This window comes from Pistacia vera, unplaced genomic scaffold, assembly GCF_008641045.1.
Source record: "Pistacia vera cultivar Batoury unplaced genomic scaffold, PisVer_v2 Contig320, whole genome shotgun sequence".
Taxonomy (NCBI): Eukaryota; Viridiplantae; Streptophyta; class Magnoliopsida; order Sapindales; family Anacardiaceae; genus Pistacia; species Pistacia vera.
The window spans coordinates 3793311-3812606 of record NW_022196136.1 but is presented as its reverse complement, the minus strand read 5'-3'; the positions used below and the strand labels follow the sequence as shown (position 1 = coordinate 3812606).

The 19296-nt window shown below is 36.3% G+C and overlaps 2 protein-coding genes across 2 annotated transcripts; one reads left to right on the top strand and one right to left on the bottom strand.

The window, feature by feature from the left end:
• Positions 1–5909: 5909 nt before the first annotated feature.
• On the top strand, positions 5910–14920 carry LOC116136866 (ABC transporter C family member 12-like). Its single transcript, XM_031422529.1, has 18 exons — positions 5910–6044; positions 6659–6703; positions 6789–7131; positions 7706–7884; positions 7991–8030; positions 8818–8974; positions 9288–9402; positions 9509–9589; positions 9721–9745; positions 10234–10290; positions 10504–10569; positions 11002–11076; positions 11225–11332; positions 12065–12199; positions 12601–12707; positions 12798–12891; positions 13155–13327; positions 14641–14920. Exons 3-18 carry the CDS (start codon positions 6799–6801, stop codon positions 14918–14920), a joined length of 2025 nt encoding a protein of 674 aa, XP_031278389.1. The 5' UTR covers positions 5910–6044; positions 6659–6703; positions 6789–6798.
• A 2155-nt stretch (positions 14921–17075) lies between these two features.
• Positions 17076–18186, bottom strand: LOC116136865. Its single transcript, XM_031422528.1, has 2 exons — positions 18044–18186; positions 17076–17622 (listed from the first exon to the last, which is right to left on the bottom strand). The coding sequence occupies exons 1-2, from the start codon at positions 18184–18186 to the stop codon at positions 17076–17078; spliced, it is 690 nt and encodes a 229-aa protein (XP_031278388.1).
• Positions 18187–19296: the final 1110 nt, after the last annotated feature.

The following is a 19296-nucleotide window of genomic DNA, read 5'->3' as shown; positions in this document are numbered from 1 at the left end:
AAACCTCTCAGGATTACGTTTGGTTAGTGTTAAATTATACCAATAGGTACACAGGACTCTCCAGTGATCTCAAGTCTAAGGACCACATGCATCACTATCTGTTATAGGATGTATTCCATGGACATTGCTGTTACCATCTATATGTAATCCTCTGATGGTTCAGTCCGGTGAACTCATGAATAACAAGCACCCATGTGTCGCACCAAGTTGTCACCAAACAACCTTAACATGTGAGATCAGTCACTACCTTCTGGTAGGATCGTTCAATGTTATGATAGTCTCACCATATTATATGTGCCCTAGGTCAGGATAATACTCTAGCTACGGACGTTTATAAACTGGCAGCCATAAGTGATCATAGGGATCTCACAATGAAGACTTATCACTACTTGATTCTCTCATCATGATTCAACCACTCTAAGGGCATATATTAATACATACATATGAAATATGTTTTACATAATATAAATAATGCCTTTCATAGATTGACTAATCATGATCCACAAAGTCAACATATAACAATATGATTGGCTTATGGGCACCTACACTAACGGTAGCAACTGAATTTTGTTTCTTTGAAAACTATGAAACTAGCATGCTTTCTAAGAATTGACATGTTCCACTAGTGCTCTTTCTATCTATCTTAAATCCTCCAAAATCAGCATCTAAATATCCTATAAGACTAAAAGATGATCCTTCAGGATACCATAAACGCATATCTAGAGTTCCTTCCAAGTACCCAAGAATTCTTTTGACGACATTCAAATGAGATTCCTTAGGACATGATTGGAAATGTGCACACATGCATACACTAAACAATATGTCGGGCCTAGATGCAATTAAATACAATAAAGCACCTATCATGCTTCTATAAAGCTTAAAATCACTTTTACTTCCCTTATCGGTTTCTAGTTTGAGTGATATGCTCATGGGAGTTAGTTGATCTTTTGCCTCATTCATCTTGAAACATACAAGCTTCATTGGAAGTTGTGAGATTTCTCTAGCTTTTCTTTAAAGCATAAAGGTTATAAAGAAATCATAAAGAGTACTAACAGGAAAATAGCACATGTTTATGATCATCTTGTTGGGTGCTATTTCCTGCCACACTCCCATATTACTGATCCATGTGATTTAATTATTAGTAATTGTAATCATGGATTGATCTTATGTCGATTAATTAAGATGTAAAGATTGCCTTGGTTCATTATTGATAATCATATTGACTGGATTGTTGGTCGAAGTGTTATCTATGGACTATTTTGTTTTCTTCAAACAGGGGCCACTTTAAAGTTTAAAAGTTTGTTTACCCGAAAGTCAAAATTGTTTTCTTTTCTAAAAATAAAATGAAATAATTAATGTTGCCCAAGTGGGAGAATGTTAGAAAATTCATAATTGTGGGCTAACATTAATTATGATTTGGTTTGATAAAACCAGGTAAATGTATAATACAATGAGATATCCTGATGGGCTTGTATGATCATTCCAAAATTTGCCCAAAACACTTCATTTTATATAATTTAGGTTGACGACAAGTGTTGGCTTGAGCCTATAATGGGCTTTAGAGTTTATTGGACCTTTAATGGGAGGGCCCAATAAATTGATAGAAATTGGCTAGGTCCCCTTTCTAAAATGTGATTGTACACTGAACCCCCTTTGGAAGTTGTCATTCTGGAACGTTTATGGAAAGGAAGATCAGTCAATACTTGCAAGGAGTTCAAGAAATTCAAAAGCTATAGCAGAAATTCAGTATTCTATAATCAATATGCAGATATTGGGAGTAACTGTTATAATTGAATATAATTCATGTAAGAATTCCTACATTAACCCCCCAGTCCCACCATGGTCACCAAGGTCTTTGCAGGGTCAACGGGGTCAAACATTCTTTTAATACTTTTTTCCTGATTTTTAATACTCTTTCTGTTTTTGATAATTTATGTAGAGACTAATGTAAAAGCATATTATGATTAGACAGATTAAGTTATATCAACTTAATTTTTGGACTTAAAAATGTAACACCATTTTTTCATCTTCATTATTATTATCATTATTGTTATTAATATTATTATTTTATACGTTACTTCATTACATTATAAATCATTGGATTATAGATAATTTTACAACAGCAATCAATTACCGAATATTTACAATTCTAAAGAGATTATATCTTTTTTTTCTGGGCTGATCATCGAAGTACCTTTTTAAATATACTTCTAATTTATTTATTAGAAATTCATTACAAAAGGTAATTAAAATCCTCTAACACTATCTAATTAGAAGAGAATCTATTATATTGATAAAGATTGAGAAGTCAGTGGAATTTTATTTTTTGGCAATGGATTGACAGTTAAGTGATCAACAATTGTGGATGAGAATTAAAGGAGATATTAGGTTTTTCTAAGAATAGAAATCAGATTTATAAAAAAAAAAAAAAAAAAAAAAAAAAAAAAAAAAAAAAAAAAAACATTAGAGGGATAAAATTGTCTTTTTAGGATTTTAAAAAGAAAATGTATTATATTAAAAATTTTAAAGCAGATTATAGAGTAATTAGATTTTAAAAAGCTACCCCTACCAATTTTAAAAGTTGTTTTCTTAAGCTACAACAATCCCAAAAACACTCTTGTTGTTTTAATTATAAGAATAATACTACCCATACAACATTATGTAGCAAAAGATGATTGGGTAAAAATTTAATTTTAATTTAAAATCAGCTAATCATACTTTATTACATAATGTTGTATGAGAAATGTTATATGTGTAGTAATACTCTAATTATAAATGACCTATATACCCGTCATCTATTAAAGTTGTCTAGGATTACTAATATTGGGATGGTAATGTTAATTTCCAAAATTTATGGTACTTAAGGGAAATTTTCCCTTTATACTTTAATATTCTTATAGCTTTATAAGGAGATAAGGTTGGTATATTCTTTTATACAATTAGTGCCCAAGTCAGCAGTGACGTCACCCAATTAACGTGATCCAAAGATCCAAGTCCACCTCAATTCTTTTATCATATAATGTTATTGAAACAAATTATATTAAGTATTTTCTATCATTTATGAAATAATGTCAAATATATTTAAAAAAAAATAAAAAATCATCTAATGGATCTATTTTTTTTTTTAATCTTCATGTAAATTTAATTAAAATGTCTTTATATAATTTTATTATCTAAATATGCCCTCTTATTTACCTTTAGTTGTCTTATTTACTTACATAATTTTTCTTTTTTGTAATCTTAATAACTACTCTTTCTTTTTCTTTTTTTTTTTACTAAATTATAAAAGAAATTTGTGGTCATTTGAGAATAATTGCATATAGTAATTTCGTTGATATTGGGCATAGAGCTTATCACATCCAAATTGATTTATTAAAATTATAAGGCTTATAAAAGAACAACTTAAGACATCAATAAGGCAGCTGTGGTTTTCTTTTCCTGTCTGCTAGCTTTGAGCTATTTTCAGCCACATATCCTTCACATATAAGACAAGTTCACCAAAAACAAATAAATAATAAAACAACTATTTATTTATTTTTTTAATAAAAGTCCATGCAACTTTAGAAAATTTTAACAAAATCCTAAAAGTGTATATGAAACTTATTTTATTTAAAAAATATATATATTTAATGATTTTCCATAGTTAACCTTTTTCATTAACCATGGCTTTGGTGTATTTTTAACTAACTTTTCTTGATATCAACAAAGCTTTAACAAAAAATGTTAAAAAAGAAGAAATTAGAACAACTATATATTTTTACTTGTATGAGTATTAATTTATTTAGTTATATCATATTTTTAGGTGTATTTGTTATATAAAAAATGAATTCATTCATTTAAAATGTTTTTATTTTCAAAACTAAGATAAATTGGATAGAAAATAGACACAAAGTAGACCAAACCCAAAAAGACCTAGAGATAAAACGTTTAGTTTAAGATTGTTGTAGCTTTTGCATAATCACTTATAAACCACTTTTGATAAAACTTTATTAAATGTTTGTTTTTGTTAATTTAGGAGAATAATTTTGGATGTGTGAAATGACTAAAATAGGTTTTTTTTTTCTTTTAATAAGTTCTTTTCATTTATAAATATATTAATTTTAATGTTCTAAAATAAAAAAATGGAAAAACCGGTCGATGAATTCATTGGCTGGACACCATCACCGATGATGAGTCCACTGACACCAATTGGCACCATTGAGATCGGTAGCCAAGGATCAATGCAATGGTGCCAACATTGTAACCGAAAACAAAGTTGTTTGATCATAGAAGAGAAGGGTTTAGCCAAACTTTACCAGCTTGCTGTAGCCAAATGGTTTCATTTTCGATAAAAAATATTATTTGTTAAAAAATATCACATTATATTAAAAATTATATGATACTAAGTATCCGATAATAATATTTAAGCATCAAATGGAACTAAATATACCTCGTAATCTCGAAAGAAAAACTTGCCCCCTATAGTTTTCGAAAGTTAAATTTTTTAATCCCAGCTGTTTTGAAAAATAATCAACCAACCCCTAGAAAAATAACATCATCCAAGCACTGTTAAAATACACAAGGGCAAAATGTTTTTTATTCCTTTCCTCTTTTTTTCCCCTCTTTTATTTATTTTCCTCTTTCTCCCTCGTTACTGTTTGGCCCCTACAAGCATGGAGACTAACAAAGAGTCCTTACAAGGTACAAATTAGGTTTGTCATCTTCATGTTGAAACCCTAGCAATGCCAATTGAGGAATCCATGACTTAAGATTCCAGACTTGGAAGTGTCATAGAGTAACAGCCCCATTGTTCACTATGTTCTGGTAGCTTGCAGGCAACCCAAATCGACGTTCTATTATCGTCAAAGTCGTGGGCCATAGTGTGAAACTCACCATTAGAGGTGTCGCCTTGCTAGGTCTTTAAGCTAGGACCTTGGTTGTCCCCACAAGGCACTCACCGGCGATGGGCAAGCTCGAGTCGCAACCTTGGAAGGCCGCCATGGAACGACAGTCTAAAACGACTAGTTGGATGTGCTAGGGTTTCAACATGAAGATGACAAACCTATTTTGTAGGGATTGTTTTGTCAGTTTTCATACTTGTTAGGGCCAAAATGAGAGGAAGAAATCAAGAAAATGGAGGGGGAGAAAGAGAAAAAGGAAAAACTAAGAGGGAACAAAATGGGGAAGGAGAGAATAAAAAAATCATTTTACCCCTTGTAATTCTAACGATGGCGTTACGGTTTTAGATAGTGGTTAAAAACTGGTCCTTGGGTAACTATGGGATGGGGGGCAAAAAATTTCTCCTCTTGTAAAGTGAAAATTTGAATATATATATATATAGTGATCGGGATGTCTCAACGAATTCAAAACTTATTGAATGTCAAGATAAGTCATAAATATATCAATAATGCTAAAGCTACCGAGTCAACAACCGATTTGACATACTGATTTTTGGTGAATTGAGATAAATTTTGAGAAGTCAATAATTGGGCAGTGGGTCGGTATAGCAAAATCGGTAATCTAATCAGTAAGTACAGCAAGGTCCTAAATATATAATAAATAACCCAAAAAATTCTTTACCGGGTCAACCCTGTGTAACAAATAAAAAATTTGGCAATGAGTCGTTTGGAATTATATTTATATACAATCTATATATTAGTCGCCCGCCCCGGTTCCAACGTCCACAGAAATGAGTCATATGAGTTTGAATCAAGTGTGTATTAGAGGTCAAAAACCCAATCAACAAAATAAAAAATGAATAAACTGCATCAATGATTCCACTCCAAATCGTTCCCCATCTCTGTACAGTGCTCCCTCACGTAAGCCATGACGCCATGTAAGGCCCACGGATTGTTGTCTGTTTACTCTGTTTCATTGCTTTTATTGACACTCTACTTTGGTAATGTTGTATTATTATTATTTTCATGGGCATGGAGTCTCTCATTTGTATAAAAGCATAAATGCAAGGACCATGCAAACCACGTTACTTTGAGACTTTTCTTCATGTTTCACTTCTTCTTCTACTTGTACACTGAAGAAATACCAGAGTGCTAGAGCTTAAAGAGGTTTCTTCTTTCTTCTCATCCTTGTTAGTTATACTGTTTTGTGGTTTATTGTAGGTTGTGGTGTTGTGCTTGGTTGGTTGTTCAAAAATTGTTATAGAGAAAGAAAAATGATTCTGGGTTTTCGGTTTTACGTGGTTTGGAGGATGATAGAACTAGAACTTTGAGTGGCTGAATTGGGTTCTTTAGTTTTGACAATAGTAAACATTTGAATCGATAGTTTCTTTCTTTTCCTCTGTTTTCTCTGTAAGTTTGTGTACAAAGATGATCCTTTTGGCTGGAAATCCAAATACAATTCAAAAATCCAAATGTTATCTCAATACTTTTAACTTCTGAAAAGGTTATGACTTACTTTTCCTTTTTTGATTTAATCTTGTTTTTAAGATTGTATTCAGAAACTGATTTTTTGGAATTATTGTTTAAACTCAGTTCAACCACACGCGTGTTCATAAAATTTTCTTTCATTTTCGTTTCATCAATCAATCAGGCAATTGGGAAAAGTTTAAATAGAGATGGGATTTTATGTTATTTTTTGTTCTGATCATGCAAATTTAGCTGCAATTTGTAGCTTCTTTTTTTTTAGTTTTAATTATGAACTTGGTTTATTATTCTTGCAGGTAGTCCATTGTGTGGAGCAGTTAAGCAATTGCTGTAGGAATTGAGTGAGTACATCTAGTAAACTCAGAATCTAATCATAAGGTACAATATATAATGAATGTATAACTTGAGTTGTGAATTTTTTTGTAGGTGATAAAGGATGGGTTTTGAACCATTGGAATGGTACTGTAGGCCAGTGGCAAATGGGTTTTGGGCAAAAGCAGTGGATAGTGCTTTTGGTGCATACACAACTTGTGCAGTTGATTCTCTAGTCATTTCCATTTCTCATTTGGTTCTTTTTGGCCTTTGCATTTATCGAATATGGCTTCTTAGAAAAAGTTCCAAAGCCAAAAGGTTTCTTTTGAGTTCGAATTACTACAATTATATTTTAGGACTGTTGGCTGGTTATTGTACAGCTGAGCCTCTACTAAGATTGGTGATGGGTATTTCTATCTTTAACTTGGATGGAGAGACTAGTCTTGCTCCCTTTGAGGTGGGTGTTTCTTGTATTTTTTTGTTTTATTGTTCTGTTCTGTTTTTGTGTTGTTTTGTTTCTTTTTAGCTTCTCTGGCTTGTTGTTGTGGCTTTTATCTTTCAAATTTAGCATGTGCACTCAAAATCAAATGTACTGAAAATTGATGGTTTTTGGTCTACAATCTACTACTGACATTAGTTAGAACGTTCAAAATTATGAATTGCATTATCTTTAATTTTTATGCTTTTCCATAATCACCACGTGAGCTGAATCCATTGTACTGTTTTCTTTGGCTAAATAGTGCTAGACATCAATAGGTTCATGCATTGAAGATTTGAAATACAAGTGTAGTAGACAATGCCAATGTTTATGCATTGCCAAAACCAATCTAACTAGTTAAATCTTATCAGAATTAAGCTCTTTCCTTTGTTAATTGGCTGACAGTTAGGCAAGAACATTTGTTTCCTAATATGTGATCTATGTTACAAAATCATTTCAATTCTAATTGTTGGTATTCGAGTTATATGCTACAAGCAATATTTTGGCCTCCCTTTACTTAAGATATTCAAAGTAATTGTATTTTCTCTTGCAGATGGTTTCTTTGATGATTGAGGCTCTCGCTTGGTGCTCTGTGGTTGTAATGATTGTTTTGGAAACTAAAATTTACGTCCGTGAGTTTAGATGGTATGTGCGATTTGGAGTCATTTATGTTTTGATAGGGGATGCTGTGGTGCTAAATCTCATTCTTCCAATGATAGAATACTACAATAGGTTAGTTTTTTCTCCACCTCATTAAATGAATTACTTATTCACTAAATTTCATTGTGAAGTGAAATGTCTCTTATACTAAAATTTATGGTTTTATTACTCAATGCAGATCTGTTCTCTATTTGTACATCAGCATGGTCTTTTGCCAGGTTTTTTTCCTCTTTATTTTCTTTTCCTCTTGTGAAGGTTACAAGGTCTATCACCACTTCTTGTTCTTGTTTTCCTTTGTGCTCCGTTGCACTGTCATAGTTCTAAATGGTCTTTGTACTGAAGCGCCAAATTGGGTTCTGCTTCAGGCTATTTAAAGACATGTTCCTTGACCTTGAAAGACCCAGGGACCTGAAGCCCTTTTTGGCCTGATCTAAATAATTGTATAAGAAGTAGATAAATTAAGTATATACAATAATGAGTTATTAAATTTCTGTTTTTGATGAGAGAGTATCAAGTATGGTTTTGTGGCAAGGGCCTCAAAAATTGCCGGTTCTCTGGTTATGGACACTTAATATTTGACATGTATTTTTCAAACCAATATCAGCATGGCTATTGCTTTTCTTGTTAACCAACACTTACTGAAATGTATATGTCAAAGAACTATCAGCATGCTAACTGTTATAGTTTTCTCGGCTTGTTGAATTAACACAGTGGACTCCTTCAAGGGTCTTGACCTCATTTCTTGTCTAGTAAATGGCCTGACTAGTCCCCATACTGGGACTGCTTGGTAGTCCACTGCAACACTTTGTTCTGGGCAAATGTAACTCCGCCAAGAATGTGTTCAAGATGTCTTTCAAGGTTACATCATAAAATTTATAATCAACCGCTTTTCAGTGACCAGAGATGGTGAAGTTTTATAGTAGCAGAATTTATTAACCTTAGCTTGTTTCTTTATTCATTTGAAAGCTTGTCAATCAATATAATTGTGTCTATTTTCTGATGTAGGCTTTATTTGGGATTCTTCTTTTCATTTATGTTCCCAATTTGCAATCTCATCCGGGTTACAACCTGCTGCAAGATGAATCCCTCGATAATGTTGAATATGAAGCACTTCCTGGAGGAGAACATGTATGTCCTGAGAGGAATGCCAGTATACTTTCCAGTAAGTAGTTCCTGAATTGACTTTTCTTGTTTCTTAGAAACCCATAATTCTAGAGGGTTGAAGATATCCTGACTTATTTTGTACAAGGGGGAAATTGTAGGAATTTGTGGCCAGATTGCCACTAGTCTACACTTGTAATTCAACGAGCATTGATCTTTAGGTGTTTTAAGTTGCACAATTATCTATCATGTTTCTTAGCTGACTGATAATTATGAGAATTTAGTTTTCCCCTATATGTAATGTAAGATGAAGGTTTTTATATCCTGATGCTTATAGTTGTTCACTGACATTTTGGTGCATTGCCTTCTTTTAGGGATATATTTTGGATGGATGACTCCACTTATGCAGCTGGGGTATAAGAAACCTATCACTGAAAAGGATGTTTGGAAGTTAGATACATGGGACCATACTGAGACTCTGATGGAAAAGTTTGCATCTGTTGCAATCCTTGGATTTTCTTCTGCTAGTATTTTCTACACCGTATTTTACATTTTTCAACTGGATGAGACTAAAAGGGTGGTTTTGCATTTTCAGGTTCCAGAAATGTTGGGTGAAAGAATCTCAACGGCCTAAACCCTGGCTTTTAAGAGCACTGAATAGTAGCCTCGGTGGGAGGTATTGGATTGACCTACATTGTTTATGCTTTTTCAACTTCAATTAGACATAATGCTCTTTTTTAAAGCAGAGATGCTTTTATCTGTGTCTTCTGCTATCTCATTTTATTTCTTTTGTATCATTATCTGTAGGTTCTGGTTGGGAGGTTTTTTCAAGGTATCGAGCTCATTCTCTGTACTTCTTGGATGCAAATTTTCTCCAAATTTTTTCAATTCCCTAAGAGAATTTTCTCCATATAATTGGCTGAAAAAGATGTTGCTAAAGTTGTCATTCTCACTTGCACTTAGAAACATTAATCGATTTTCTTACTTCTCATGGATTGATATCAAGTCGTTGATACTTCATCTTAACATTACTCCTTGTGAGCTGATTTTTTTTCCTTTTCCTTTTTCAAATATTCTAAGGCATTAGTGTAACAGTCTTAGTTTCTTGCAAATCATATGAAGGCTTGCGAATGTGAAGCACTGTTACCATATGGATATTTGGCATCTATAATTTGTCTGAAAGTCTGAAATCTTCATTCTATTTCATCATCATGCAGTTTCTTAAAAGGATTTGTCTAGACTGCTACATGTCAGAAATACTATTCACTTCGTTTCTTACAAATCTATTGCAACTCTAATTCTTCTTTGAACATGTTGTAGATTGGAAATGATCTCTCTCAGTTTGTGGGGCCTGTTCTTTTGAACCACCTCTTGCAGGTTAGCAATTTTTTTTTTTTTATTAGCCAAGACTTCATTGATAAATCTCATAGGTACAATATATCAAGGCTCTTATTTTTGTGAGGGAAGAAAATATTTTTGCTCCTTTAGTCTAAGTAATTCTTCTAGTACATACTAACCGAATAATGTAGATTCAAATTTGCCTTTCTTTTTGGAAACCCAGAATTTGTAATCTCTTGTTATGGCTTGCAGTCAATGCAAAGAGGTGATCCTGCCTGGATTGGTTATGTCTACGCCTTCTTAATTTTCGTTGGGGTGGTAAGACTCTTACTTGCTCTTTCTCTTATTATTTCTTTCTAATTTTTCTAGTGATGATGTTTCGTACCTTCTTTTTGAGTATCAATTCCTTGTTATCCCTTCTAGTGATGTTATTTGGTTGACTTCTAGTTCGTTCTATTTCAAGGAAATATCTGTGATCTTTTCATTTTTGTCCCTCCATTCCTCAAACCATGTCATATAGACAACAAATGAATGCCATCTCCTGCATCTTAAATAATTTCAATGCCTGCATAAAGAATAATTCTTGTGCATATTCTCTTGTAATTGTAAGAGCTACGTACATAATGTTGCAGTTTTTCCTTAAATAGGAAACTGAATGTACATTATTTTTTTAACTTGAAGAACTGATTACTTATGCTGCAATTATAGTTTGTATATTCGTTACTTACAAGCTTATTTCACTTGGATCAGTCAATCGGTGTGCTATGTGAAGCACAGTATTTTCAGAATGTTTGGCGAGTTGGTTTTCGGCTGAGATCAACTTTGGTAAAATTATCTTTCTCTTTCATTATGTCTTGTGAGTCTGTCCTTTTGGTTCTGGTTTGGCTGCTGGCACTAGATTGCTATATTAAGGTTCCTGAATGAGTTGGTCAAGTTGAAATTAGTGCCTCATGTTCTACTATTATTATTATAGGTGGCTGCCATATTTCGCAAATCTTTAAGACTAACTCATGAAAGTCGCAAGAATTTCCCATCTGGCAAAATTACTAACATGATCACAACAGATGCGAATGCACTTCAGGTATGGTTCTTGTAACTTGACTTTAAATTTTTTACATCTAGAAAATAAATCTTGATACACCGTTGCTTCCTATATCATAATTATCACGAGCTGATTAATTTTATCTCAATAAATGATCTCCTTATATCTACAAAATTTAGATTTCAAAACGTTAAAATGAGTGCATTGTGCCCATAATTGAGCATATTGATAGATAACTTGGCTCTCTTAGAGCTTAAGTTCTATTTTGGGTCTTGATTTTCAACTTATACTTTGGTCAAAAAGGTGTTTGTTAGAACTTATATGGTAAATGCTACTGTTGGACTAGTACCTATTTATTCAAGCTTTTTGGTTAAGTGATAACTTATCAAGCTTTCCAGTAGTGATTAAAGCATACAAGTCTGATCTTAGAGCAGCATGGCAGCATCATAAAGTCCTTAGTTGCTTATCGGTGGTTTGAGTTAGATGATTGCACGAGAGTCCTAGTGTCACTTTTTGATTGGCAACATAATTTAAACTGAATCGCTGGTTCACTTAGCAAGAAAAATCCAAGGCACACTTAAATGCAGATGCAATGATCTAATATGATGTGATACATTTCAAGATTTCCAGTGATAGAAAGTGATGTTGCCACAATCTGCAACTCTGCTATGGTTACTTCCCTTTTTTTTTTCACCACCGTTTCCAGATGCCTGGGTTGGGGTGGGGGAAAGGGGATTGAATTTTTACTAATACATCCTTAACTTCTTTCAGCAAATAAGCCAACAACTTCATGGGTTATGGTCAGCTCCATTCCGTATCACAATAGCTATGGTTCTTCTTTACCAGCAACTAGGTGTTGCTTCACTCCTTGGATCACTGATGCTAATGCTCATGGTCCCAGTACAGGTAAGAAATTTCTGTCCTTGTCAAATCTCTGTCATTATTTCTGCAGATCTTGTTTTGTCATGGAACTGATAGTAAACTTTCTAGTAAAACTGTGTGTACCAAAGTACATGCTACTACTTTCTAAGTGCTAAAACTACTGTTAAGAGCATAAGTAAAGGATATTCAAGTTTATTGATAGTAAATTACCATTTGCAATTTTCACCAATGCACTTAACATCTGGCTCTACCGCTGGCTACAACATTGTATTTGTGAGACATTCTCGTGCCTATTTTTGTGCCCTTCGTTGAACTAAGCTTAAATCAGGAAATGTAGATATAAATCAGTGTTCTTCAGAAGCTTAACATTTTTCTCGTCTTTCATTAATTATCCTATATAATTTTCTCATTGGTTTATGGAACAGACAATCATCATTAGCAAAATGCAAAAACTGACTAAGGAAGGACTGCAACGGACTGACAAAAGAGTCAGCCTCATGAATGAAATTCTGGCTGCCATGGACACCGTAAAGTATGATTGATTTACAAGCATTGCCTTTAGATTTCTGAAAAATTTTATGTTTGATAGTGATTTTCAAACACTATGCTGGAAATGTTTCAGATGCTATGCATGGGAGAAGAGCTTCCAATCTAGAGTTCAAAGTATGCGAAATGATGAGTTGTCATGGTTTCGTAAAGCACAATTACTTTCTGCGGTATGATGTGAAACACAATCTTAAATACTATCTTCTTTCTTCTATCAATGTCCTATGCAATGGTGTCACTGCCTTTTACTAGTATACTCTTTAGGCAAGTTCTGTATATAGTTGCATCCAAAGTAGTAAATGATGTATCAATTTCACGTATGGATGATCCCTTATGTATGCAGAAAATATACAGTTTAAATTTAAATTTAGATGGGCCATTGATTATCTCATTATAACTTTATATTCTTTTAACTAGATCCCTTCTATTGCAGTTTAACAGTTTTATACTGAATAGCATCCCAGTTGTCGTGACAGTGGTTTCATTTGGAACATTCACTTTGCTGGGTGGGGATTTGACACCCTCAAGGGCATTTACATCACTCTCTCTGTTTGCAGTGCTAAGATTTCCTTTAAACATGCTTCCTAATTTATTAAGTCAGGTACTGTCTATTTTCCCTCTCTTACATTTTGTTGCGAACCTACCCAGACTTCTCAGTCAGTCACACACACAATAGCTCATAACAGAAACAAACAGCAGTTCATTGCAACCTCGAGAATTCTAGAATAACAGAAGAGGTGTATTTCATTGATAACTCAGTATTACACTAATCTAGATAGTATCTCAAATATAAGATCTATCGGATTTAATTAACCAACAATGAAAATAAGAGAAACCAATAATAGAATATAATAGAAACAGATATGCTGGACTTCGAGGGCCAACTACCTCCCCTTTTCCTAACTTCTCTCTCGATGCCTATTTACTCCTCTGCTGCTCCCTTTATTCATTTCTTCTCCTAACAGAATTTATCCCTCCCCCAGTAATCTTTCGCCACCTGTCCCACTACCGTCAATTCACACTTTAGTTGCTTCTTTTAACACTATTGATCCCCTGGTGCTTCTTCCCACGCCTCTTGTACACCCGCACTTCGCGTGTTGTATCAATACCCTCCCGAGGGAGAGCCACCTTGTCCTCAAGGTGGAATGAAGAAAATTGCAGTTTCAGGGTGTCATATTCTTCCCAAGTATTCTCATGGTGGGGTAACCCCTTCCATTTAACAAGAACCTCCCTTTCCCCATTGAGTAACCTGCGGAGCTTAAGCACTTCCTCCGGTTCAACAACTAAGACCAAGTCCTCATTCAGCGAATCCGAAAGAGGTTGAATATGTGGTGATGGAAAATTGGCCTTCTTAAGTTGAGACACATGAAATGCATTATGGATACGGGCAGTTTCTGGTAGTTCTAACCTGTAAGCGGCTGATCCAATTTTCTCAAGGACTTGGAAAGGGCCATAAAACCTGGGACTTAGCTTTTCATTGCAGCAGAAAGCTAGAGATTTCAGACGGTAAGGTTGTAGCTTCAGGTAGGCAGATTCTCCCACTTCAAACTGGACATCCCTTCTCTTTTCATTGGCAGAAGTTGTCATGCGGTTTTGAGCTTTGTGCAAATTTTCCTTAAGCTCAAGTAAAATGTTGTTGCGGGTCTGCATTTGTTGATTAACTTCATCCACCGGAGAACTATGGTCTGTGTATTTCAGCAATGCTGGAGGATCTCATCCGTATAAAGCTTTGAAAGGGCTCATACCAGTGGAGCTACTATATGTAGTGTTGAACCAGAATTCTGCCCACGGAATCCAGTGAGGCCACTGCCGAGGCTGATTTCCCACAAAACAGCGGAGATAAGATTCCAAACACCTATTAACAACCTCCCCATCCGTCTGTGGATGATAAGCTGAGCTCATATGAAGTTTAGTTCCAGCCTGCTTGAACAATTCTCCCCAAAAATGGCTCATGAACACACGATCGCGATCCGACACAATCGTTCGTGGAAACCCATGAAGCTTAACTACATCTTTAATGAATGCTGCTGCCACTTCCTTTGCTGTAAAAGGGTGTCTGAGTGTGAGGAAATGGTTGTATTTAGTGAGTCTGTCGACTACCACCAGGATAATATCCACATTGTGCACTTTTGGGAGTCCCACTATAAAGTCCATAGAGATGTCTTCCCAAACCGGAACAGGAATAGGGAGAGGTTGTAGTAATCCGGCTGGCCGCAATGCTTTATATTTATTCTGTTGACACACACTGCAGGAGTTCACATACGTCTGGATATCCCTCTTCATTCCATCCCAATAAAACACATTCATCAACCGTTTGTAAGTTCTGAAAAATCCAGAGTGACCTCTAATCGGGGATGAGTGGAATTCATGCAAAAGTTTTTGAATATGAGGGCTTTGTTTCGGGACAACCAACCTGTTATGATACATGAGGTGTCTACCCATTAGCTTGAAAGGAGGATGGCAATGAGGGTCGACCATAAGCTGCTGGGTGAGTTGCCGCAACTTGTCATCTTTTTGGATGGTCTCTTCCAATTCATCCAACCGTCCGAAAAAGCCCATTGATATGGCGTTAATTTCCACACTTTCAGGCCGCCTGGATAAAGCATCAGCGGCTTTGTTCTCTGGCCCGGGTCAATACTGTATTTCAAACTGTAACCCGAGTAGTTTTAACACCCATTTCTGTTGGTCTTCATTCAGCAACCTCTGTTCAGTAAGGAAATGGAGGCTTTTCTGGTCAGTTCTGATGAGAAAGCATCGGCCTAACAAATAATGTCTCCATTTCTGTACTGCCAACACAATAGCCATCAATTCTCTTTCATAAACTGATTTGAGTTTTGAATTGGCAGACAGTCCTTTACTGAGAAATGCAAGAGGCCTCCCTTCCTGCATTAAGACAGCTCCCAACCCACACCCCGATGCGTCCGTTTCAATAACAAACTGTTTAGAGAAATTCGGCATTCTTAGCACTGGTACACTGGTTAGGGCAGATTTCAGAGCTTCAAATGCGGCTTGAGGTTGCTCACCCCAAATGAAGGCATCCTTTTTTAACAGGTTAGTCAGGGGAAGTGCGATTTTACCGTACCCTTTTACAAACCGTCTGTAGTACCCAGTCAGTCCAAGGAACCCTCTGAGTGTTTTAATATCTTTCGGGCGGGGCCAATCGACAATACTCTCAATTTTAGAGGGATCCACAGCCAATCCGTCTGCTGAAATAAAATGGCCCAAATATTCTAATTGGGGTTGCCCGAAGGAACATTTTTTTCGGTTGGCCACTAATTGGTGTTCTCGTAGCTTTTGAAATGTGAGACTGAGGTGCTGCATGTGGTCTTCCATTGACTTGCTGTACACAAGAATATCATCAAAAAAAACCAGAATAAATTTCCGAAGGTAAGACCTGAATACCTCATTCATCAAAGCTTGGAATGTGGATGGGGCGTTGGTCAATCCGAAGGGCATAACTGGGAATTCGTAATGCCTTTCATAAGTGCGGAAAGCCGTCTTGTGCTTGTCTTCAGATCGCACTCTGATTTGGTGGTAGCCTGACTTTAAGTCCAGCTTGGAAAATACCTCAGCTCCCCCAAGTTCATCGAACAATTCATCAATGGCCGGAATAGGAAATCGGTCGGGGATGGTCAGTTTATTGAGTGCCCTATAATCTACACAAAACCTCCAACCACCATCCTTTTTCTTAACAAACAGCACCGGACTGGAAAAATGACTGATACTAGGCTTAATAATTCCTGAGGCTAACATCTCCCCAATGATCTTCTCAATTTCGTTTTTTTTTTTTGGTAAAACGGATATCTATAAGGCCTAAGGTTTGGGGGTTGGGCATCTGGTATTAACCGAATTGCATGATCCTGGGGTCTACTAGGGGGCAATTCCGGTAAAGGCTCAAATACAGATCTGAATTTTTCTAACACTGGAATAACAAAATGGTTTGAATTCTCTTTCTTTTCAGAAGATCTTTCATTATATAGGCAAGACTGCCAGTTATACAAGGAAACTTAAATCTGTACATGCTAATTACATAGAGTGATTTTAGGAAGCTAAACATGGTAAGCTAAATCAATCTCCTCTCCTATTAATGAGAGTATATACAGCCTAGATTAATAGCTATTAACAATGCAGAATTTATGGCATAATTTATGGCCTTCTATTGACATGGAAGCAGCTTGCTACTGACATTGGCCTCTTCATCTGACTGTTTTTGCAGCTGCCCAAATTCAACCATATATCCAGTTCCCTCACTCCTCAACGTTCTAATCATGGCTTTCAAGGAAACCATTGTTTTGCTAAGTGCAGGATCCCCTATAATTGTCACCGTTTCCTCACCCAATTTAAATTTCATTACCTACTTCCTCCAATTCATTGTAGTTTCCCCTAATGTTTCCAACCAAGCCATGCCTAGCACTACATCTGCACTACTCATGTCAAAGGGAAAAAAATCTTGAATTATTTGTACCCTCTGGACTTCCAAACGTACTGCCTTACACTCTCCCTCACATCGGACTTTATATCCATCTCCAACTCTCACTCCAAACGCCTGTGTTCTTTCTACAGCAATAGCCAACTTCTTTACAAACTCTCGGCTAATGAAATTGTGGGAAGCCCCACTGTCAATCAAGATAATAACCTCCTGACCCATAATACTTCCCTTCAACTTCATTGTTTTTGGGCCATTGATTCCAACAACCGAGCTAAGGGAAAGTTCAACATTACCTTGGATTTGTTCTGTCGTCGCTACTTCACTGGTTTCCACGTCCCCCAGATCCAAATCTTCTTCTTCTTCATCAACAAGGATTACTTGAAACTGTTTCTCACCACACTTATGGCCAAAGAAATACTTCCCATCACACTTGAAGCACAACCCTTTTCTCTCTTTTCCTTTGTATTTCGGCCTCCGTCATTTTTCGAAAAGGAAATTCACATCGCGGTGGATGGGTTCTGTCGAAGGATCTGAAGGTTGTAGAGGTGTATTCGCGAGGAGAGGAATTCACCGATGAACCTACGGCAGTACCATCTACGTTTCGTCGCCCGGAATTTGAGAATGAATTGGAGATTGAATTTGAGAATGAATTTGAGAAAGAATTCGATTTTAGGGATTCAGTCAAAATTGGGGCTTTTAGTGAATCCCCGGGTCAGGTTGAGGTCGGGTTGAAACTCCGGGATCCAAGATTGCTTGACCCGACATTTAATCCAGACCCATTCCACCTATTGGTTCTTGCTGGACCTGTCTTAAGCTCCTCCAAAGCCTAGTTACGCTCCTCTACTCTATGGGCCCTCTATATTGTTTGGAGAAGAGAAGTGGGCTGGATCAACCTCAGCTCAGCCCGAATTTCTGCCTTTAAACCATTCAAAAACGCAGCGTTCGGGATCTCTTCTTTCTCTTCCACCAGCAAAGCAGCTACAGCTTCTAATCTTCTTCTGTAATCAGCGACTGTACTGTTTTGCTTCAGGGCCATAAGAGTTTCATAAGGGCTACTCTCTTGAGATCCGCTGAATCTTTGAATTAAAGCAAGTTTAAACGATGGCCACGAAGTTACAGGTGCTCTGACTTCCATCCATTGATACTAGNGCCTGTGTTCTTTCTACAGCAATACCCAGCTTCTCAACCAACTCTCGGCTAATGAAATTGTGGGAAGCCCCACTGTCAATCAAGATAATAACCTCCTGACCCATAATACTGCCCTTCAACTTCATCGTTTTTGGGCCATTGATTCCCACAACCGAGCTAAGGGAAAGTTCAACATTACCTTGGGTTTGTTCTGTCGTCGTTCCTTCACTGGTTTCCAAGTCCCCTGGATCCAAATCTTCTTCTTCCTCATCAACAAGGATTACTTGAAATTGCTTCTCACCACACTTATGGCCAAAGAAATACTTCCCATCACACTTGAAACATAACCCTTTTTCTCTTTTCCTCTGTATTTCGGCCTCCGTCATTTTTCGAAAGGGAAACTCTCGTCGCGGTGGATGGTTTCTGTCGAAAGATTTGAAGTTTGTAGAGGTGTACTCGCGAGGAGAGGAATTCATGGATGAACCCACGACAGTACCCTTTACGTTTCTTCGCCCAGGATTTGAGAAATTGGAGAACGAATTGGAGAAAGAATTTGAGAAGGAGTTTGATTTTAGGGATTCAGTTAAATTTGGGGCTTTAATTGATTCTCCGGGTCGGGTTGTGGATATCGGGTTAAAACTCCTGGATCCCAAATGGTTTGACCCGACATTTAATCCTGGCCCATTCCACCTATTGGCTCTTGCTGGACCTGTCTTAAGTTCTTCTAAAGCCCAATTACGTTCCTCTACTCTGTGGGCTCTTTCTATTGTTTGAAGAAGAGAAATGGGCTGGATCAACCTCAGCTCAGCCCGAATTTCTGCCTTTAACCCATTCAGAAACGCAGCGTTCAGGATCTCTTCCTTCTCTTCCACCAACAAAGCAGCTACAGCTTCGAATCTTTTTGTAATCAGCGACTGTACTGTTTTGCTTCCGGGCCATTGAGTTCATAAGGGTTACTCTCTTGAGATCCGCTGAATCTTGAATTAAAGCAAGTTTAAACGATGGCCATGAGGTTACA

Coding starts and splice junctions, on each gene's coding strand:
- LOC116136865 (XM_031422528.1), bottom strand. CDS start 18,186: ATGGCCCTGAAGCAAAACAGTACAGTCGCTGATTACAGAAGAAGATTA. Junction 17,623..18,043: donor GAAATTCGGGCTGAGCTGAG/GTTGATCCAGCC, acceptor AAAATGACGGAG/GCCGAAATACAAAGGAAAAG.
- LOC116136866 (XM_031422529.1), top strand. CDS start 6,799: ATGGGTTTTGAACCATTGGAATGGTACTGTAGGCCAGTGGCAAATGGG. Junction 7,885..7,990: donor ATGATAGAATACTACAATAG/GTTAGTTTTTTC, acceptor TACTCAATGCAG/ATCTGTTCTCTATTTGTACA. Junction 8,031..8,817: donor TCAGCATGGTCTTTTGCCAG/GTTTTTTTCCTC, acceptor TTTCTGATGTAG/GCTTTATTTGGGATTCTTCT.